Raw genomic sequence first — 23,437 nt, forward strand, 5'->3', positions numbered from 1 at the left:
TCACCATCGCTCTTTCTGGTACACCTCTGTTTGTACAATCTCACCGGGGTGCTCAGATATGCAGGCCCCGTTGATGTCATTGAGCTTGTTGTCTGGAAGATCCTCGGGTTTTGTGCAAAGTTTCAGTGCCCTGGAGATGAAGACATCCAAGTCAAACTCAGGGTCTGTTTCGCTGTTCACCTCCGTGGGTTCTTTGTGGAGATGGTGAGGAGAAGACGGCAGGCTCCGTTCCTGAATCTCCGGATGAGGACTGGGACACTCGAGACCCACCTGCGTGCTCTTCACCCACTGAGCGATCTCCAGAAAGAGGTTGGATGGTTCTTCTTCCAGCGATAGCTCAGCTGCGGGTGCTATGGTTGCTCTTTTCCAGTGGGATAAATCTAAAATTAGCTTGGGCTCTGAGTAATGATGGGGCTTATTGTCTCTCCACAGCAATTTGTCCAAGTAGGAGGGTGACCCCACTTTGTAATCACACGATTTCCCACAATCGGCATCAAATACTCGGTCCATGGATGAGTGGGATAGCTCCAAGAACCTCTCTGAGCTGCTTTGTGAGTATTTCCGCGGATCAACTTGTGCTTCTTCAGCGATGGATTCGGACCCTGCCCGGGGATCCCGCTGAACCTCATCCATGTCGTGATATTTATCGTGTCTCCATTCCAAATCAGAGGAGAGGCTTAGGTGATACCTGCGAAAGACAACCTGCTATTAGGCATGCAGATGATGGCTTCGTTAGAGCCAGTGGTGCTCAAACAGATATGCCGCTATTTTTACCTTTTTCTTGCTGATATGCCGCTTACCTACAAATCTTTAAGTTCTTATTAATGTTAGAGATCGTTTTCTTGTGCGTTAAAAAAAGGCAGGGAGGCTGAGTAATTTATGAGGAGTCTGAGGCTTGCCCAGGCTGCATGGACAGGACCATCGTGGGATTAAAACACAATTAACAATATTAATAATCAAACTGTCCCTCAGCCCAGAGACCAGCACCCACAGTGCGAGTGCTCCTCGTTTGTGGCCATAAAAGCGAAAAAGATGAGCTTAAAATCCCCACTGAGATGGGACATCACCAGATTACGCTGACGTTGCGGACCAAAAGCATCCCTGAAGGGTCACCTTGCTAAGTGATAAATTCTCCAGCCAGTCAAACTCCCTTGATTGCAATTACCCGACAACACCCACTCTTAGACACGGTTTTCAAAGTGACATCTAATTTACCGGCTCCTAACCGAGCTGCTTTTAAAAGATGTGTTATCCCAGGTATTGGAGCTCTATGTCCTGGCAATGAAACGCTCTTCAGGTGTCCCACAATGCACAGGCAAAATCATTTCCCGCCTCTAAAACGCTCAGCTTTGTGTTGCAAAATTTATGGCCCTATAGCAGCTGTCCCCAGCTGGCTGGCAGGACCAACAAGTCGCACCAAGAAAGCCAAGAGAGGAAAAAGGTGACCTCCAGCAACTGGTTTGCTGCTTTGGGGACTATAACTGGCAGGGATTCCGCAGCTGTGGAAGGATGACACTGAAGACATATCCTGAGAAAAGCTTCCAGCTTTCCTCTTTACTTAATTTACCTGGTTGTCCCCCCCCCAGCCTCCACCCTGATATTTGTTCACCCAGGCAAAGAGATTAAGAATAGTGAAAGCAAGGGATTTCTTTAGATTATTTTTTTCAATGCTGGTGAAATATAGTGGATTAAGAAGGCGAGGAGATTTAATTGCTACGCAGAGAGGAACAATGCTGCAGACATCCTCAGCCAGCTCACCCGGCTCAGCTGGAAGGAGCTCTATGGGAAAGTGAACCTAATTAATTCTTAGCTGCTTCTTTTGTCCTACCTGCTCCGGTACCGGGACTGGCCTAGTAACTGGGTTAATCATCTAGGACATGAAAGACCTCAGCTCAAGGCTTTGATCTGCTCTAAACTTCCTGTACGACTTTCAGCAAACCATTCAAAAGTCAACACAATTAAGGATTTTTTTTAAGACCCCAGATCTGTGGCCTCTGGGGTTTACGCACCTTGAAAAGTGATAAATATAGAGCTCCAAATCAGGCCCGGTCCCCAAAAGGAACAAGAATTATGTTATCTTATAACTTGTGTTATAGGGACGGAGGAGAGAGGGAAGAACCGTAACGTCACTTAAACAGATGTAACTCAAACGAAGACAACGGAGGCTGTGAATAAAACCAGACTCAACATCTACTCCCTGCGGAAATCAATGACAAACCTCTCGTTGGCTTCAGCAAGGTTGGGCTAGAATTACACCATGGCATAAAGAAGGAAAAGCAGGTGTCTTTCGTGGGTCTGGAACTCGTGTGACTGAACCCAAACATGAGCAGGTCAGAGACTCACCAGTTAGGTTCTGCCTAAAGAATTTAAGCCAGTATCTGGTCTCTGGCCCAGTCTCGGGTACCATACCTGTCCCAGTTAGACATCTGGCTCTGGTTGGCTTCCATCAGCAAAATATCATCAATCTCATCCTCAATCCGGAACGGATGCTGAGACACTGGTTCATCCTCCGGGCAGGAATACGGACTCATGTAAGGATGCTGCAGACCCATCTCAGCCGTTAATCGATCCATAGGGTTAAATGTCAGTATTTTCTCCAGAAAATCAATAGCTGTGAAGCAGAGAGAAACAAGCTCACTAATTCCTCAAAAGCAACACCAGCTTCCTTTCCAGGATGAGCCTCGTGAATCCCCCATAACAAATCCCCTCAAAGTAAGAAAGGAATTAAAGGTCACATCCCGCGTGCATCTAAAACGGGCACTTCTGTCCTAGCTGCATCCATCTTAGCTCCCACAGGAGCTGTGTGCTTGCGGTGGAGCAATCCTGCAGCCCGCAGGCGTCAGTTCATCTAGCAAGGCAGGAGAAATAACTGTGAGAGCATCGCTCCTCCGCAGGACAGCATCGACCTGTTACACCCGCTGCTGCGATCCCGGGCCAGAACGCTAAGCTCTTACCCCAAAAAGACCTTTGGATGGTGTTGGGATTTGATTCCACGCTCCCAGATCCATTCGACAAGCACGCTGCATTTCAGGCAACCGATGGCGCACCTTTACGTGCAACTGAAGCGGGATTAGATTTAACGTGCAATTTTTAAAAGTCCTCAGTGCACCAAAACTATGAAACTATTTTGCCCGTTAATATTTAAAGAAACCTGAGTGCCTAAAATTATTTTAGAAAGACCGTGGAGCAGGAACTCTTTCTACGATGATGAAGGAGGAAATTAAGCACAATTAAAGTGACTAAGATTAACTCTAAATGTATAGGCTTTATTGTGATTTCTTTGACGATCATCTTAAAGGTCTTCTCCAACCTAAATGAGTCTACGATTCCACGATTTCTTTTGCTGAGATTATGTGAAAAGCTCAAACCCTGTCATTAAAGACGTTGCTTATTCAGTTGATTCTTGGTGCACGGGAGAGTCCTTTAGAGTTCAGATAAGACAAATAGGAATACGCCTTTCTTCCGTTACTCCTTTTGCATTGTACCTTCAGAAATATCCCCATTAAAGACTTAATTGCGTGAATGGGACCGTTTCTTCAGGGGCTAAATCACTCAGCAGAAAGGAAGGGCCACACCTCTTGCCTCCGTGCTTAAATATTAACCAATATCCAATTGTCTCCCATGGGATTATTTCACTGCTTGGACTAATTAAGTCGGAAGGAATCAATAGCTTCATAAGGTCACTGACTGCGGGCAACAAGCATGGTGGAACGATATATTATGAGTTAGATATTACGATATATTACTGGTCAGAGAGGCAGGAAAATGTCGATGAATTATGTAAGGGGTGCAGGTGACCTTTCTTCCCGCAGTAACAACGGGAATAAATCCATTCCTGCTTGCCGGAGGCTGACGCGGTCCCTGGGTAACCCGGGCCGATGGGTATTGCATTGCCAAGCCCATACAGCAGACGTCTTATAATGAAGAATTACGCCAGCAAACATAAGCCGGCGTAATTTTGGTCTTGACGTCTTCCCAAAAGCAGGTGGCCAGGTCCACCAGCCTGGTTTAAGCCCTGGAAGGAGCTCAGAAGAGCTGACGTGCCCTGGTCCACACTGCTCAACTCCGGCTGCTGCCCTGCAAGCTCTCACTGCCTACAAAGCTGTTCCAGGCAAAAGTTCAGGTCCAAAAGCCTGCGGTTTGCAGCCCCTTCGCAACAACACGCTGCTGATATTTTTTAAGCTTTAACCGAAGGAGGGAAGTGGCTCAAGTATTCAAGCATTGCAGGCTGCGACAGCCCGACACGAGGGAGTCCTCTTGGGGAGACCTTATTGCTCTCTACAACTGCCTGAAAGGAGGTTGTAGCGAGGTGGGGGTCGGTCTCTTCTCCCCAGGAACAAGCGATGGGACGAGAGGGAACGGCCTCAAGCTGCGCCAGGGCAGGTTTGGGTTGGGTATTGGGAAAAACTTCTTCACCCAAAGGGCTGTCAGGCCCTGGCCCAGGCTGCCCAGGGCAGGGGTTGAGCCCCCATCCCTGGAGGTATTTAAAAGAAGGGCAGACGTGGTGCTCGAGGACATGGTTTAGTGGTGGCCTTGGCAGTGCTGGGTTAACGGTTGGACTCAATGGTCTTAAGGGTCTTTTCCAACCTTAACGATTCTATGATTTATGATTCTATGTCCAAGCCTCAGAGCACTTGGACAACATTTCTGCCTGTAGCAACCATCTCATGGAGTTCAGATATTTGTGAAGTACAAACATTTATTTTCTTGTAGTATCCAACTGCGTTCATGCAAAAAGCACAGCAAGAAAATGAACAGGGCTTGAAAATAACCTCTGGGCTGAACCCTCACAGCTCCAGAAGAGGCACAGGAAGGCAGGGATGCACCTTGAAAGTGTCTCAGAATAGTCTTGGAAGACTATTTCACCCTTATTTCTGTGTGAGCTACCTGCGAGAAAGCTACTGCACCACGAGTGCTGTCCTGCAGCCCATGCCTTCCCCGGTGGGACGGCAAGCAGGACCTGGGGGGACGGCGGTGAGCTCCAGGTGGAAGCAGGCACTGCAGACCCTCAGATATCTGAACTCTCATTCACCAGCATTCACGCACTTGGCCTTATAGGATGAGAATTCCTGTGACTCCCTGGGGAAATAGGTCTGAAAACATGGCAGCCGGGAGAAGTCCTGGGAGAAGTCCCAGGAGAAGGACATTGCCGAAGCCAGCGGGCACTACGGTACCTTCGCTGTCCACTTCGGGGAGCAGCTTGCGCAGCGGCTTCCTCACTTCCCAGGTGCTGTTGATGAACGTGGGCATCACTTTGAGCAGCTCCTCTTTGTCTTCCTCGTGGATAACGGGGATTGTCTCCAGGATAAGCTGCATCTGTTCCAGCTCGTGACCTCCTAAATGGGTAGAAAACAGGCAGTGAGTTGAGACCCAGCAGTTAAATCGGGGTGGGGGCGCTGGTATTATCAGCCACCCTCCTGCACGGCCACCCCTCCGAAATGAGCCACGTCACCGCAACGCCGCATCTCCCGCCAGCCCCTCCACGCTGATGCGTCCCCGCATCAGCCACCGCTCTTTGCTCCAAGGAAGATGTGGTGGGGCTCCCAGCTGGATCACCTCTTTTTCAAGGCGAAAGAGTTAACCTAGACCATTTGCCCTCCTGGTGAAACCACGCCGAGGCTGTCTGCGCAGCTTCTCAATTAACCTAGCCATCTATTTAAAATGGCTACGAAGCAGAAACCGTACCCGACTGAAATCACGGAGCTATTATCCATCGGTGGGGTCCATCCTGCATGATGGAAGGAGACAGATATTGGCTCTAACGGCCTCAAAACTGACGACCCTCTTTAAGCAATACTATGGCTGGGCTCGTTCGTAACCCCAAATGACGCATCCCGGCTCACGCGGCCGTCGCCACGTGTCCCTGCCACGCGCTGTGCTACACCGAGAAGCAAAGCACCTCTGTGCAGCGGTGACAAAAAGTGTGGCCGCAACCCCAACGATAACAAAGAGATTGTGAATTTGGCCCCACAGGTCCCAAAGCTTCATCTTTAAATGACTGCAAGTGCCTGACCTCTGCGCTCTCCCGATGGAAAAGGGGTTTTCTGACTGGGTCCCACCTGGCTGCTGGGCACCAAGTCAAGGCTCTGATGGTGACGATCCCCACAACTGCGATGAGCAATCATCTATTTTTAAATCCTTTTCCTTCAGGACATATTTATCCATGCATCCCTAAGCCCCCGCTCAGGACCGGCTACCAGTCAGTGAGAGGAGAGAAGCAGCAGCGCCAGCGGAGCGAAGCCAACCACCTCGATAATGAACGTTAATCCCATTCTTTAGCGCGCTACTGGACATGACCAAGAGCTCCGCGGCTGATTTCCAGCTTCCTACGTGTACAGAGAAGCAGCCTGGCAGAAATACTGAGTTGCACTATTGATTTTCTGTCTGCCAGAAACACCGCTTATAAATACTCTGCCGTTAGAGGCAGGCCTACCCATTAAGACAGCGAGCTGGCTGGGGCAGACAAATCCAATAGGGATTTTGGGGCTACCAAGTCCCTTGCTGTCCCACTGATGGATTTTAGGCTGGTGCAGGAGGTTTCCAGGCTCACATCCATGGAGCTGACCCCAATCACCCCTCCCTGGGCAAGGACATGTCCAAACGTTGAGGTTGGGAAAGGGTCTCAATCCATCATGGCCTCATCACTCCAACAAGGTTTGGTTCAACGCCATCGTGGCCACTTTCACCCCGAACGGCAGAGCTCCGAGCCAGGACACGGCAATGAACTTGGACAGCCCCAAACCAACACTGACATCAGCACGGCTGGTCACCATCACACCACACGTCCGCTCAGAACAAAGCCTCAGAAGAAGACAGAGCGATAGGAAAAGCAAAAAAGACAGAGGGCCACTCTCCTAATATCAATCCTGGGCAAAGGAATTCACTTTCCTATAGAAAAACTAATTTTAGGTCATTTAGAGGTTCACAGCATGGCTCCAGGAGGAACTAAAGATGACCGTCAGGAAACAAACAGCTTGTTAGTCAGGCTAATTCCCAAACTGTGATCAAAATTACAGGGCATTAAAGGTCACAAACTCCTCTCCGTGAGCTCCAGCCACCGCTCACTGAAGGCACCCGGCAGCCGAAGGCACCGTTTAGTCACACAAAGCAGCTGCTAATGCTGCAAGCGTTGAATTATGGCTCTCAGGAACCCCATTCTCCACCATTATCCTCTATTTATGTAATTCCTAGGGATCTTCTGGAGGCATTAATTCCTGCAAAGAAAAACACGGACTACAGACAGAATAAACGCAACGTGCTGCCGTTACCCGAGGAGAGAACAAAGAGCTCTGCGTTGTGTCTTGGAAAAGGGAACCATTCCCTGGGTTTGGAACCAAGTCCCGGCTGAGCACCCGAGCCCTGCTTAGTGCCTCCTCTGGGAACAAGCACCGATCCCATGGGAAAAGCCACCGCGCTACCTCCCAGCGCTCGGTCACGGGCGCAGCCCCACTGGTGAACCCCGTGGAGATCTTCAAGGACAGGCGGCTTTTCTTTTTCTCCTGTTTTCTCTTGCTTCCACGGGCGATGCTTTCGGATCTGCTTCAGCAGCAGAGGGTGGAGAAGTCACTGAAGGGACCTGTAGCCACTCAGTCATGCATGCTCTTCCCTGTTTTCCACACTGCTCGTAGTGGGGAGCTCTCCAAAGGTCCGTGAACCAGATTTTAGCTGCTGGAGACGTGCTACGCTCCTGGAAGCTTTGGGTTAGCCAAATTTCTTGTGCTCTCCCAGGGCTCTGCCGAACCCAAAGCTGCTCCTGCCACTGCGTCGCCCAGAGAAGGGGCTGCGGGGAGGGCAAGGGGGCCGGGGGGGTCCCTCTCTGCTGGGTGTTCATGAATTTGTGTAGGAGAATGAAAGCAGCGAGTGACATCTATTCCTAATAACCGATCACCTTAATTTAACTGTGTTGCTTAAGCACCCCAGATAGACTACTGAGTTAATTATATTGACTTATGCTAAGCACCCAATTTAAATTGTGCCGCTGACGCATACTCAAAAACCAATTTATCCAGTGTAAGGCAATTACTGGAGGTTTGCAACTTTCTGGGAACTACATCGCTGTTATTTCCCACGGGGTGTTTGCTGGTGAGCCAGGACTCTCCCACAGTCTCGGCCTGCAGCAATGCGGGGGGCTGCAGCTGGCTGGGGGCAAACTCCTTCTCCCAAGCAATGAGGAGAAAAACAAAAGCAAAGATGAACCTGTGCTGCCACACAAGTGGTTTTGCCAGTTTTAGCTGTTCTGAGTGGTTGGGTTTTATTCTGCTCCTCTACGGACACCAGCAGATGAAAGATGGTACGTGGCATGGGACACCATGGGCCCCACTGCCGGGCTCCCACCCCGGCTCTTCTTTACTTACTGGTGTAGGACGAGGTCAGGAAAATGGGGCACAAGGCCAGGACCTTCCCATAACAACTCTACAGACTATTTTTAAAGCAACCCGAAAGGAATACGTATTTTGAGCTTTGATTTTGATCCCGGCCCATTAACTAAGTATCCTGCCATCATCTGGGGTTTTATTAAGTGATTGCACAGGGCTGGAAAGCAGAGAAGCAGGGATGCTCGCTGAGCCCAGTCTGTGATCTGCCAAATCCCATCTTCCTGATCTCTAACCTGCTGTGGACTCTCAGGAACCAACCTGCAAAGTCGGTTCCCGTACAGCTGCTGCGGGGCATCTCGCCTGGGCAGCCGGGACAGGATTGATCTCACCTGTAGCCACGTGCAACGCCAGCGTGGGCACTTCAGGTTGTTCACCAGATGCTCCTTATGAGCAGCAGTGGAAAAAATAAATATTTCTAAGGCACAACCTCAGCTGAAGGCAGACAGCTGACAGAGGCCAGATGAATCACATCCTGGAGCTGCCTTTGTGTCTGCCTTGACCATGAAGGGAGCTTTAGGGACCACCTCGGACACCTAGGCAGAAGATGGCTGGTGTCAGCCAAGGTAGCTTCTACCCCTGGGGTCCACAAACAGCACGAAAACCAAGCTGGGGCTGAGACAGGGGTCAAGCACAGTTTGGAAAAGCAGGATAAAGCTGAGTGGGGGTGGCCAGAGAAGGACCTGAACAAGCCAGTCTTGTTTCGCTGTTTCACATGAGGAAGAAGTATAGGAAAATTAGGACATTAGGAAAAGGTTCTTCACCCAAAGGGTGGTGGAGCACTGGAACAGGCTCCCCCGGGAGGCAGTGACGGCGCGAAGCCTGACAACATTCAAGAAGCATTTGGACAACGCTCTCAGACACATGGTGTGATTTTTGGGGTTGTCCTATGCAGGGACAGGAGTTGGCCTCGACGATCCTTGCGGGTCCCTTCCACCTCAGGACATTCTATGATTCTATGAAAAGAGAGATTGACTTAAGAGTCCAAAAGGATTTCGTTGGGGCTGCAGCTACACCCAGTTCAATACAAGGCGGCGCGTTGCTCTGGTCTGGTGCAAATCCTGCAGGACCAGGACCCCGCCATCTGCGCTGGGGTTTGCTTCTGCTGCTCTGGTTTACCTGGGGCTAGTTCGGGTCCGGTGCCCTGGACTGGCAGTGCCTTAGCTCTGTCCTGGAAAGGCATCGTCCAGTTTGCTTCCACCCAAAAAGCTCGGAGACTCTTCCACGGTGCAAACCACGGCTCGGCAAGGCGAAGCGGCTGGCAGAGCTGCCTCGGGAGCTCAGTTACACGCAGCATCTCCCAGTGAGACCAGAAAATGCCCTGCACCTGCAGGGACAAGTGGCACATGGAGATGTCCCCGCTCCTGGAATATATCCCGAGGAGGCGGCAGGAGCAGCCAGGTCTGCTGCGTAATTTTCAGAGCTGAAGTCCCTGGACTTGAAAATTTTGGGGAGGGAGACGGTGGACAAGAGGAAGGAAGGAAAGGGAGGCAATTTTAATAATCTCTTTGAAATGATATCAACTGCTAATTTTCAGCTTTCACAAAAGAAATATGGAAGCTACAAGCGGGAGCGAGAAGGGAGCAACAGAGCAGCTGCAATCAAACACCGGCTGCAGAGCTCTGCGGCACACTGAAATATTTGTGAAGAAAATGTCTTCTCCATTATTAATGGGTCTAATTATTTATTTACACAACTCTGTGAACAGCTGCTGACAAAATGCGTTAAACCTTGTCATTCGAAACACTAATGGGCGATGGAGAGACAACCAAGGAGGAGCATTGCCGCAGACCTTGGGCAGGGAGGCAGCTCGGTCAACAGGCAGAGAGCGGCTGCTTCATTCCCGAACGAACGGCTCCGTGTCCCAGCTTGGGACGCACAGCTTTGCTCCCGACAGTAGCATTTTTGGAATTGTATTAAATAAAGATTTGCTCCTCAAGAACATCAGAGTTGAGCTTCAAATGCTGCACCGATAATTATGCGCTCCTTGCCAGTGCTTCTTTTGTCTTCTTTTCCTTGCACTGCACCGTTACAGCTCCAATTCCCGCTTATAGGAAAATCCTGAAAATGGGTAGTGGCATTCAAATGTCTTCCCTCAAAGAAAAGAAATACCTTGAAGACACCAATCACAACTGAAATCCACGGCACAGAGTACAAACCTCTTGCTACAGGGCCACGTTATCTCCTGTCCTTATACTCCACCCCAGCATATTTTTTTAGCTTCCTCCCTCCCAACAAAAAGCTCTTATTTTCTGTTGGAAACCCAGAAACAGAAAAAGGTTTTGTTGTTTCATCAGAATTGTTCTTTGTTTGGGGTTTTGCCTTTGGCAGCAGACGGTCCCTGCCCGGCAAGGCTCGGCACAGAGGCACCGTTGACCCTGGCCACCCTCGGGCACCCCACCGGCCGCTGGCTTCCCACCGGGTGCCACCACCCCCGTACCACCACGTGTCCTTCCCGGGCAAGCACAAGAAGGCTGAGTGAAATCAAGACGGTAACTCTTCTCCATCCCCAAGGACCTGCCTCTATCAGGGAAGCTTGCACCAACCAAGGGACCCTCTCATAGCAGAGGTTGTCCAAGTTTGTTCTTGAGACAGCTCTCATGTCTAATAATCAACCGTAGGATCGCTGTAGCGATGCTACAAGCGATGCCTTGGCTGGCAAGGAGAAGGGAATTCCCTCTGCCATGCTAAAAAGCCTTCAAATTGGGTAGCAAGGAAGGAAGGAAGGAGAAAAAAAATTAATCAACAGGAGCCAGAAACCTACCAGCGAAGAGCATCCTTCCCGTCAGCATCTCGGCCAGGATGCAGCCGGCCGCCCACATATCGATGGCTTTGGTGTAGTTGTTTGGCGAGAGGAGGAGGCGGGGGGAGCGATACCATTTTGTTACTAAGCCTTCGGAAAGGTAACCCTGAAAAAGCAGAGAGACAGAGATGTCAGCAACCTTGCAAGAGAGCTCCTCCGCTCCTCCCCGCTCAGCCCTCACTGCCGGCCGTGGTCCCACCATCGGATCCCGCAGAGAAACCTGCCCACCACGCTTGTGCTGTGTCTATGGCGGGCTGCGGTTGTGTGTCTTGCAGGAAGCAAAGAGGTGAGACGTACACCACTGGAAAGAGAGATGCTTCGGTGCTCCAGGAGGCAAAGCGCTTGCTGCTCCCCAAAAACTTATTTGCTGTTTGTCACCCTGGTATTGAAGCATCTTCTGCAAAGGGCAGATTGCTTTAATAGCACAGATTTGCAGATCATACCTGCCAAAGTTATTTCAGGTCACTATTAGAAGGTTTGGTTTTATTGTATAAATCCCAATTTGACCATCTGAGACATTTTGGAAGTTAAGCACATTATTTAAGTGCTTTGCTGGGTCCCAGCTATAACCTATCAGAGCGTGAAGGAACAGAGTGCTCGGATTTCCAAAAGCTACCAGTTTGCCATCTTTTGCCGATTCCATCTCTAGTTAAGCCTAGTCCCTCTAGGACTATCTATAGTCCCTCCATAGCTACCTAAACTGCTGGTAAGAGCAAGCTACGTGGAGCTGAATTCCCACAAATCCAATTCCCAGCAGAAACTGAATTTTTGAAGGGCGGGAGCTCCCTGGGGAGCCCATGCAACAGCAGCTGCCCAGGGGTCAGCCCTGGCTGGGCACAAACCCACGGCGAGCACCGGGGGACGCACAAGAGGTGGCACGGGGAGCACCCAGGGCTCCCAAGCGGGCAGCACCGAAGGATTCGCTCAGCAGCATCCGGCCTCTCACAGAAGCCAGGCGAGTTCGCCCCACCTGCATCCTCGGGATGCTGCTGCAGTGAACCCCGCTTCGGGTTGGGGCACGTGCTGGGAACTGCGGACGAGCCCGCGCAGCATCTCACAGGGGTGAGACGTGGGATCTTGTAATAAAGAAGAGAACAAGGGGACGGGCAGAAAAACAGATTTATGGAGGAAAATCACTACTGGGATAAGTGGGAAAGCCCTTTTGGGGATTAGCGAGCTGATGTGGCGCTAGGAAACCCTGTCCTTTCTGCACTGAGCCTGAGTCCTGCCTAATAAATCGCCTCCCTCCCTTGCCACCCGGCCGCCGGGGCCCCAGCATCGCCTCCGGCAGCCGCGTGGCGTGGGGCAGCTCCTCGTCCTCCGTCCTACTTTGCTTCCAGTGAGGATGGTCGGTTGGGATGCTTGACCTGGTTTTAAAGGAGGTGCCCTCAGCAGCACCCCATGGGACAAAGACGGAGCGCTGTCGTCTCTTTGGACCACAGCCCTCCCGTTCCTGAACTCACCCGGGAGATTTAAGACAAGTGCCAAGCGCTCAGCAGCTCCTGCTGAAATCAAGGGGGTGCGTTCAATCCTGCAAATAACGCTGGCATCGTAAGGGATGGCCCAGCGCCCCCGGCTTTGCCCGCCGGCCAAGCTCCGGATGCACGGGTGCCACACCGGGGTTGGACGTGAACAGTTATTTCATCAGGATAATGTTGGAATATTCATAAGTGGTATTTTCTGTATGAAATATAACGCATTAACAGAACGGCGTAGATTGAAACATGGTAGAAAAGACAAAAAAAGAAAGGAATTATAAAGTTGAATTGCATTTAAATGCCATGAAGCATTTGGAGAGTATCAAAATGGGAGGGGGTTGGAACCATACGATCTTTAAGGTCCCTTCCAACCCAAACCATTCTCTGATTCTAAAATGCAATGTCAGCATGAATACGGTTCACGTAAAAACTCAAGTTAAAAACTCCATCCTAACTGATAGAGTTTCATAAACTGTTTTCACTTGCAACGTAACTGCGGATGCAGTTCCGCTGTATAGCATCTCCTACGATGTTTTACCATACATCTCTCAGCCCAAACGTGAGAGCAGCGCACCGTGACAAACGCGACAAGGTTTTTAATGCTCCTCTTCCCCCAACGCAGGTTTTTGTTCCAATTTCCAAACCTGCAAGTCGTCGAGCTTTTCATCATAAAGGGTTTGCTTTTAAAAGAGCATTTTAATTTTGGTCTTCTTAAGTCGTAGTGGAGACTGATTAGCTGAGAAGTTTCATTTAATGCTGTTACATTTTTGCTAATGCTGCTGAATCAGAGCTGGCACAAAAGCCCCCAGGCGTTATCCGATCAGACCACCGCTTTTCGGCTACTGTAATTATTCCCAACAATGGCGGTGTTGGTATTTATTGGAAAAATCCTAAGAAAATAAAACTTCGGGGACAGCGATCCAGGGCAATTCCTGGCCGGAGCAATTGCCTCCCTTTCCCAGCAAAGGAATGCCACTGTCCTTACAGACTTAACATTCGGTTCATACGTTTCTCTTTTCTGACAGCGAGATGGATTTGAATTCTCGGCGGCGTGTGCACCATGCAAAATGTATGAGCAATATACTGCAAATATCTATATGGTGCAACAAGCCAAACCTTTTCTTCCCCGGGCATCAATCATGCATCGGAAAAAAATTCCCTGCAAAAACTCACCGCGTCTTTCGGACACCTCTTCAACCCCTCCCGTGCTGTGTGAGGTTACTGGTGGTAATTAATTAGCAGCGCTTCTCATTGTGCTTCCCTCTTCCGTTACCGATCACCGTGTATTTGACTCTCGTCTCCCGCTTTTCATCTGCTGAATAACCCAGACCACTGGGTCACCCGCCACCAAGCCCAGGGAGGACCCGTGGAGAGGAGCAACCTACAGCTTCTCTCCATCCCACCGACTCGCGGACCACACAGTTGGACCCCTCCTTGCTTCCCACGGCATTCCGCTGCTGGGCTCTGGGTTATCCCTCCTCTTTCTCAGGAGGAAAATACTGGGAAGGGCTGATGGGAAGTTTGAAAATCAAGACTTTTCTGGCCCGAGGTCCTCTGGCGGGAGTGGCTCGGGGTGCTCCCAGGCTGGGTAGCACGGCACCCCAGTCCTGAGCGGCTTATACAGCCCCAACACCTATGCCTGCTCTGCCTCCACGGTGCCTAAAAACACGAGCTAGATCTTTATTTTTATAAAATACACAAGATAAGTTCCTGTCCTGCCACCTGGAGGAAGTAACTACAGTCCTGTGGAGTATCAAGTCCTATGGGGAAATATCACCACAGCTTCGGGAGCCGGGATCACGCAGTCGCTGGCACAGCCGCGGGATGCTTGGGTACGGATGGATCCACCTACACCTGGGTTAGGTACGGGCTCAGCTCTTACCCGCGGTGCCAAGACTTACGCGAGGGCAGCAGCTGTAGAATATACATCGGGCCAACTGTATGAGATTGGGCCAACTGGGTGAGGGTCAGCGAGGCTCAGGGCTGGGTCCTGCCCTGGGGGCACAGCAACCCCAGGCACCGCTGCAGGCGTGGGGAGGAGCGGCTGGGAGCTGCCCGGCGGGAAAGGGCCTGGGGGTGCTGGTCGACAGCCGCTGGACATGAGCCAGCAGGGTGCCCAGGTGGCCAAGGGGGCCAGTGGCATCCTGGCTTGTATCAGGAACGGTGTGGCCAGCAGGAGCAGGGAGGGGATGGTGCCCCTGCGCTGGGCACTGGTGAGGCCGCCCCTCGAATGCTGTGCTCAGCGCTGGGCCCCGCACCCCAAGGCGGCCATGGAGGGGCTGGAGCGTGGCCAGAGCAGGGCAGCGAGGCTGGGGCAGGGGCTGGAGCACAAGGCTGGGGAGGAGCGGCTGGGGGAGCTGGGGGGGCTCAGCCTGGAGAAGAGGAGGCTGAGGGGAGCCCTCATCGCTCTCTGCAACGGCCTGAAAGGAGGCTGGAGCCGGGGGGGTCGGTCTCTGCTCCCCAGGAACAAGCGATGGGACGAGAGGGAACGGCCTCAAGCTGCGCCAGGGCAGGGTTGGGTTGGATATTGGGAAAAACTTCTTCACCCAAAGGGCTGTCAGGCCCTGGCCCAGGCTGCCCAGGGCAGGGGCTGAGTCCCCATCCCTGGGGGTATTTAGAAGCCGAGGAGATGTGGTGCTTAGGGCCATGGTTTAGTGGTGGGCTTGGCAGTGCTGGGTTAACGGTTGGACTTGATGATCTTAAGGGTCTTTTCCAACCTTAACAATTCTATGATTCTATGATTCTATCTTCATGACAATATTCTGTGGATTCAGTACAGCCCTTTCTGAAGAACCACTCGAATCTCTTTAAAAACCAATATAACGGAGTTAATTTAAAAACAGAAAGAGTTTCAAGTCCAAAGCTTGCTCTCAAGCCCTCTCATGCTATTTTTTGTTGCAATTTTCAAGTATCATTTTCCTGCTGCTCCTCTGCTCCTGTGGCACGTGCAGGAACAGCTCAGGCAATCTATAAAGGTGATGAATTCACTACAGGTAGGATAAGCATCGAGTCGTATCAAACAGCACGGCAAGGAAAAAAGCAAAGAACAATGAATGTTTTTTTCTAATCTTTACACAACACGGATTTTGTGCATTGATTGTAACACCAGAAGGAGAAACAATTCTGGGCAGGCGCGGGTGCTGCTGCATCCCGGTGTCACACTGGTCACGGCACGCTGGACCACCTGCATCCCGAGCGCGCCGAGGGAAGCTGGCACGGCCTGGCAGTACGTGGGGAGCACAGCAAGACCCGCCGGTGCTCCGAAACAACCGTTTCCCAAGCCCGGAGCTCCTCCTTGGAGCTGGAGGGACCAAGGGCAGGTCTCCTCGAGGCGGATGCTAAAATTCAGGATCCCACATACTGCAAATCAAGCAGCGCCAAGCTTCTCCCAAGAGTATTTCACACCAAAACTCATCTTCCTGCACTCAAAAAGCCGCAGAGGTGCAAACCAGGTGCCCATGAACTGGAAATCCAGCAGGATCCAGCCACAGCCAGGAAGGAGATTGCTGCTGCTGCACCCACGGGAGCCTGGTCGGCTCCTGGTGCGGACGGCTGCAGTGCCAAGGGGGGGGATTCAAAATCGCAACAACCCCAAGCTTTTGGAATAATCCCGGAGCAGGAGCAGGCTGATGCCTCTTCACAGTATGTTTTTTAAGCTTATTTTTTAAAAGGCAGGTAGGGCAGTTCTAGGAGAGGTTGGGAAAGACGCCGGGTTTGCAGGAACGTTGCTCCATAATAAAATAATAAAACTGCCGTTGTGCACGTCTCCGGCAACGTGACACGTGTTCTCATCGGTTCGGGATGACAGAGCGCATTTATTTCAGGACCGCAGACTATTACGTGCTTCATCAGAGGACAGAGGAGAAGAGTAACCAAGTCGGGGTCACAGCAGGAAGGCTCGGCACCGGCTGCACGGGGCCGCGGGCAGCTGCCCGAGGGCTGAACGCGGAGGGTGGTCCTCTCCAGGGCGAGCACAGAGCAACATCACACGTCCTCATCTCCTTTGAAGACCTCCTCATGATGACCCACCTGGGAATTTTATTATTTTACCGGATGAACTGGAAGCTATTACGTTTGCACTGGTCAGCAAGTACGAAATGAAGGGAGGACTTCAAAGGTTTGAAGATGTCCTGGAAACTATTGGCCATGAGATCTCCCCTTAAAAGGGCCGCTGCACCCTCCTTAGCGTGGAATTTCTGCCAATTAATTCTGTAATTAATGTTGTCAATAGGCAAAGGGAGAGAGGGTCCCCTGGCAGCCCCTTGCAGATGCCCCCAAGTGCTTTGGGGCACTAGGTAGAGCCCCCAGACCCCCAGAAGAGGTAACCTGACTATCTTCTACAACATGGGCTGGCTAAGGAGCGTCCCACTTTGCTGGCTCATCACCCGAGTAAAGAGATTCAGCAAGTCTCCGTATCCCCATAGAGCAGGCATTTCTGTTGTCTTCTCCAGACAGGACCACCCAACCCAACAGCTCCCCTCTGACCGGCGCCGGGTGACACGCCACATGGGACACTCGGCCAGGGCTGTCTGCCCTCCGAAACATTTATTATTTTTAAATCTAGACATTTATTGGTATTTACCCCAACTTTTCAGGCTTGACTTTGCTATCTCCCTTCTTTCCCATCCCTCCTGCCCACCATGAGCTAAGGGTCCTCAAGGGAGGACAGCATCTCACTTTTACACCCCCTTGCCCCCCAAACTTGGAGCAGATCACATCTGGACTCTCTTTTGGAGCCAAAGATATTTATTAGGGCATAAGAGTGGGGATGGACGGACAGATGGGCAGCTACACACACCCAGGCAGCCTCTGAAGAAACGCAGGTAGGGGCTGGACCATGGGGGGAAGGCAGGGAGGTGCGGGGCAGGCAGGACCACAAGGCTGCAGATGGAGGGGGCATTGCGGAGCGCTCCGATGGTGAAGGCGAGATGCTCGCATTCAATAAGGAGGTGGTTTATGAAAAGGGAAATGTTTTGCGTAAGGATAAGGACCCCACGGAGACCAGAGCTGTCCCTTATCTTCATCTCCAACGCTCCTCTGCTCACCGTTTGGGTGCCGAGTCGCAGAGCAAAGCGTTCAGACCACAAACAGCGGCGACCGGGGAAAAAGGGATTAATGTGGAGATGTTCTAGAGGGATAAACAGCAGGATTAGTGACTCCGTGGGATAAAAAGAGTAGTAAGAGGGAAGAGAAAGGAGCCTGCGTGGCTGGATGGCGAGAGCATCGGGGAAGGAACAGGGTGACAGAGAGAGGGGGACACACAGGATCATCTCCCAAGGGTCCTCTCCTGCTAGACCTGATATTCTGTGCCCTAAAGAGATGTTTGCAAGTACCTGAGCACCCAGGCAGCTTAGAAACGTGTTTATCTGAGACAGGGCTAAAAGTTAAGCCGTCAGGTCTAAGTAGCCTGTGAAGGTGCAGACCCAGATCTGGAGGTGACCTTGGCAGCTTGAAGTTCATCTCATTTCCTACTGGGAAGTTTTAAATGAACAGATGCCCCCACGCTGCTCTTGGCACACGGAGAAAGGGATTTGAGCAGCAAACACCAGCCAAATGGCGGCAGAAACACAGGCAAAGCTGCTCTGCTTCGAAGCTTGCAAAGGCCAGCACCCCGCTGTGGTTCAGGGTATCTCCTGGAGTAGGAGAGCTCTCCCTTTCCCACCAAATTATCCTAATTAAATGGTTGCCTGCTGCAAGTCATGTAAACAAGACACATTGCCAAGTAAGAACTATTATTTAGGTGGTATATTTATTTCTAGACTGTGTTTAAAACTCTGCTCACAATCTACCACAGTTATTATTTGTCATTTTAACACTCAGCAGGATGGTTTGAGGTTTGAGAAACACCGGGTCAGAAGAGCTGTGACCTTTTAGATGAATATCAACACACAACCTGCAATTTTTCATGTTAGCACAACCCAGGCATCAGTAGAAGCATATTCCAGATCCAAATCAGCATACATGAAAAAAATTCAAGCACTTAAGATGACCCTTCCTCACTGCAAAGGCTTGCAAGCAAAGTATTATTCTAGAGCTGTGGCCCTGCGCTGCCTTCAGAGGTTTGGATTTACTGGGTCTTTTCAGCAATTAATTACCCAGGGAGCAGGATTTCATCTGCTTTTGGGCAGCTCCGCATTGGCACCTGCCGGCGGCACCAAACTTTGGGGTGGAAGGATCCCTGTTGTGCTCAACACCGGTCGGCAGCGGGGTGGAGGCTCAGCAGCTTCAGACAGATGCTTTCTGCAAGAGCACGGACCAAGGAGCTTATAAATCTGTATGAGCCCTTGAGGAAAGTAGAGCTTGAAAGGGAAATACAGAAAGGAATTGATTTTTCCGAGTCATCCGAGAAGAGCTGGAAATCAAAAGCGGGACTGACCCAAGCCCCGTCCAAGCCCTCCTGTCGTACCTCTGCCTTTGCAGCGCCCATCACCCGGCTTCGGCAAACACACTCCTCCCCGTCGCCAGAATTTCCAAATAACTGACATTATTTGTGGTGCTGGATGCTCACCACAGCGCTGCTATTTTCGGCTCTGCTCTAGAGCGGCGTCCAGGTCTCTCTGCACAGTGGGGATCTGCCGGTTTTTTGCACTGATGCTCCAGCCTCCCACCCCTGGAAGGAATCGGAGGATGCTCCCGCAATGGCATCTTGCAAAGTTACGTCCTACCACGAAGCCGCAGCCCTGGCCACCCTCCGGACAGCTCTTTCCCACTGCGCTGGCTGTTATTAAGGTGACGGAGAATTGCTTAGAAATAAATAATTCTGCAGCAGACACAGACAGACGACTCCTACCCTGATCCCGCAGTCTCTGACAAGATGATGCTCCTTAAATCAGTGACTTTCTGCATTCATGTAGCGCTGCCTTGTTTGCAGGGGTTCTCGCCGGGAGTTATCCTCCCTTGGGAAAAGCCTCTGAATGCACCTGACTTTAAAAAAAAAAACAAACCAAACCAAAAACACTCAAAAAGCCAGGAGCCTCTTCCTGAGCTGGGTAATAAATAACTGGTGAGGAAGGGAGCACAGGAGGGGGAAACAGCAGGGACGAGGACCCTGCGCTCACTCCCCGATGTCCCTTGCAACCTTCTTCCTTTTCCCCAGGTTTTCTTTCCCCCCCAGATCCCAGACTCGAAACCAGAACAGATCAGGGCTCAGCTTCAGGATAACGAGATCATCTTTTCGCCATCCTTTTCCCTCTCCCCTTCCCTGCCTCCCTGCGCAAAGCGACGGCGCCCAAATCCGAGCCGCGCTGGGCAGGAACCCACCGGTAAACGCAAAACGCATTTAAACCTCGGCACAGGCGCGATGGCGGGTCCACGGGGGGCACTGAGCTCCTCCACACAAACATCCAGCTCAAGAAAATAGATTTTATCTTATCTTACAATACCAAATAGTAACTTTAACCAGAAATCGGCTGCAGACTGCCTTGTGTCTACTGGCGCAGACCACGCGATACTTTGCTTTCTCCCAGGACCATGTGGATCCGCGAGTTGATGAAGCCTCCGCCGCACTCCTCCACTGCTCAAAACCTCCAGCCTGGATGGCAACCCGCATTAAACATCTGCAACCCCCTTCAAAATCCATTAGCGTAAGGATCGCATGTTATGGAGATTTCTCGCCCATTTTCCTTGCCTCCCTGCTGTCAGCACAGCCACCGCTCCCACCTTAAGCTGCTCCCAGTTCCAACCTCCCTTTCGCGAGGGCACAGGAGAGCCCGGGGACAGCCCGGCCGTGGTGGCCACAGCATGCCGGGTCCCTCCCAAGACAGAGCAACACATCCAAGGCTACCCCACCAGGAGGGTTTCGCTGCAAGAGACTGCAACACCGAATTAAGTGTGTTAGAGGAAAAATGCAGCTCTGTGAATCGCTGCATTTTTGCTTGAGTAGAGAACTGGTTTCAGTACCTTCAATTATTTTGCAGGGTTTGGCAGCTGCCCGGGAATGCGACCCTTTGCGGAGGAGACCACAGCCCCATGGCTCGTTAATTCCTTGTTAGAAAGTGCGGCTTTGGGGGAGTTTCAGCCCTCCTTGGGCAGACAGAGAGAAGTTGGTGACAGCAGCAGGAGAGGAAAACTGAGCCAGTCCCTAAGACCCCCCAAGGAGGGGATGGATTTCTCCTACTCAAGGGCAGGTATTTGTTTTCCTGCATTTTGTTTCATTCCTCCTTTCCTTCCTTCTCCACCCCAGCCAGACTGCTGCGAGAAGGCGTGCGTGGACCGAGGGACGGGACCGCAGGGGATGCCCAGGCTGGGGGTCCCGGGTGGGTTTTTGGCATCCCCTGCCCTGAGCAGTGCAGCAGTGGGGCAAACCAGGCTGCCCAGGGCTGCGCCCGGCCACTCACAATTATTATTGCATTATAATACAGTACGTAAGTACCAAAGAGCAAAAAATTTTATATGTTATTTGGATCTTGACCTCAGATGAAAGAATATGCCTGTATCTCAAAGACCCACCCCTCTTTCCCTACGATTAAATAAGTGTAATTCAGACAGAGTTGGGTTTTTAAAAAGCCAGTTGGCACAGAAGCGAGGACGAAGACAAGCACAGTGGCTGCGGACGAGCCAGGTAACGTTTCCACGTGCTTCTGCTGTGGGCATGAACAGCAGCTTGTGTTTTATAAAAGCAGGAAAGCAAGAAACAGAAAGTTTAGTCATTTCGGTAAAGCGAGCAAACGCACACCTCCACACCGTCCATTGCTGGGACAGAATAAAATATATAAGTATATATTTGATATATAGGATATAAAGCAATGAAAGACACCTGAATGGCACTTGAACCCTTCCTGTGCCCTGCTCGGCGCTTTGCGGTGCTGGAAGGCCCTGGTTTGCGCTTGGCAGAGCTCAACCCACGGGCTCTGCCCAGGAAACATGTCCTGGCTTGGGGCAGGGAGGGCAACCGCCACCAGTGACCCCCCCAGCAGCGCTTACAGCTGCCCGAACAGCCTCAAGGACCGGTTTCTCCCGAGAAGATCTACCACGGTCCAACTGCTTCACCCTAAAGGCGTTCAACGCCTCCCCGTGCCGGCCGGCAGCTCGCCAAGAGAGCACCGGCCTCGCCGATTCGGCATTGCCTACCTTGTGCGAGTAATGCTGATCCACGATTCTGGCCAGCCCGAAGTCGCCGATCTTCAGCACCAGGTCCTCCGTACTGATGAAAATATTGGCCGGCTTGAGGTCACGGTGGAGAACGTTAGCCGAGTGGATGTACTTCAGCCCCCGCAGCAGCTGGTACATGAAGAGCTTGGCGTGCTCCTCGGCGAGCTTCCCCTGCTCCAGCAGCCGCGCCAGGTCCGTCTCCATGTACTCCTGAACGATGTACACCATGTTAAACTTGAAAAAATCCCCGCGCAGGTTGGTCCCTTTCGGCCCCAACACCTCATACACCTTCACGATGTTATCGTGCTCCAGGCGGCGGATGATTTTGATCTCCCGAAAAGCGTGCTTCATGCTCCGAGCATCACCGATGGTGATCTTCTTCACCGCCACTTTGCGGCAGCTCTTGCTGTCGAGGGCTGACAGCACCAGCCCGTTGGCCCCAAAGCCCAAAGGGCGAAAATTAATGAAACGACAGCCCAGATCGTACCCGTACATGCTGGCGATACAGTCACACTTCTCTGCCATCGCGGGCTCTGTCCTCTTTCAGCTTTTTCCTCTTCGTCACTTGAAAAGCTGGGAGAGTCGAAGAGCTTCCAGATCGCAAACGTGGTTTGAAATCAAGAACCTCATTATTACTTACACCTGCCTGGGGGGGTCTTGCTCCGAGCCCATCGCTTCAAGATGACACACAGATGCAGTGAAAATAGATGCGAGCAACACACACACACAAATAAAATGTTTTAAACTGGGTGAGAAATCAAGGGGTAGAAGAGACTTCCCAAGCAGTGCGGATAAATGCAGCCCAGAGATCTCTAGCAAAATAGAAAGGTTATTTTTCTTGAGATTAAAAGATCAGTGCCGCTACATTTTTCAGCCACTTTCTTGTTTTCCTTCTCCGATGTCCCCAAGACAATGCCGAAGCATGGGGCTGTCGGTGCAGCCGGCCGGCCGGCCCTGTGTCTCAGTACCGGGGCAGCCAGCCAGCCCTGCTGTGGGGCAGAGCCCAGAGCAGCCCCATGGCCCCTCCGCTGTCCCACACCCTCCCTGCCCACAAGTTTTGACAGCGTTTTCCCCACCAGCGAAGCGCATCCAGGCACTGGCCAGGCTCCCCAACGGTCAGCAAAGCTTCACCCTTCTCGTTGCTCCCTTTTCGGTACGAGCAGACCCCGTCTTCCCCATCAGCAGACAGAAATCTTGACGGCAGCAAATACGTTGCAGACCAAAACTCACTTTCTGTGTTCAGCGCAGCAAGTTTCCACGTTTGCAGTTCTAAGACCTTTCCCTTGTACGCCTCTCGCTGGCGAAGCCAAGTGCCATCTGATCTTCACAGCTTGCCGGAGGAGCTCCCTGCGCTGCGCTGCCTGGTTATCCCTCCGCAGGTCTCAGTCCCGCTCCTGGAAGAAAAGAGGAGATGGATTCATTTGATACCAGCACTGCCTATGCCCTGCCTAGGTAGCGGCTTGCTGAAGGTTAACCACGAGCAAAACTGTGACCTTTTGGAGACTCATTAGTTATCATTAGCGTCCGACTGCCCGTTTAAACCGCGTCGCAAGGAAAGCAAGGTAGCAGCCTGCGAGGGTATGAACCCTCCCTGCCGAGCAGCGGAGAGCAGAGAGGGCCACGGAGTTTTTCAGCGTATAACAACCAAAACTGCTTGGGCGAATGAGTCTTAAAAACCGCTGCGAGGGTGGGAC

The 23,437-nt window shown here is 51.6% G+C and overlaps 1 protein-coding gene across 2 annotated transcripts; it reads right to left on the bottom strand.

Annotated features, from left to right (window-relative positions):
• Positions 1-22,268, bottom strand: LOC309602319 (mitogen-activated protein kinase 4-like; the record flags this gene model as incomplete). Of its 2 annotated transcripts, none has more annotated exons than XM_082335812.1 (5): positions 1-688; positions 2,410-2,611; positions 5,175-5,336; positions 11,137-11,281; positions 21,723-22,268. In XM_082335812.1, 5 exons carry the CDS (start codon positions 22,266-22,268, stop codon positions 1-3), a joined length of 1,743 nt encoding a protein of 580 aa, XP_082191938.1. The 2 variants fall into 2 exon arrangements, with proteins under 2 accessions (XP_082191938.1, XP_082191937.1); XM_082335811.1 differs by having other exon boundaries at positions 11,116-11,281.
• Between the last annotated feature and the right edge of the window lie 1,169 nt (positions 22,269-23,437).

This window comes from Platalea leucorodia (assembly GCF_965183815.1).
Source record: "Platalea leucorodia genome assembly, chromosome: Z".
NCBI lineage: Eukaryota > Metazoa > Chordata > Aves > Pelecaniformes > Threskiornithidae > Platalea > Platalea leucorodia.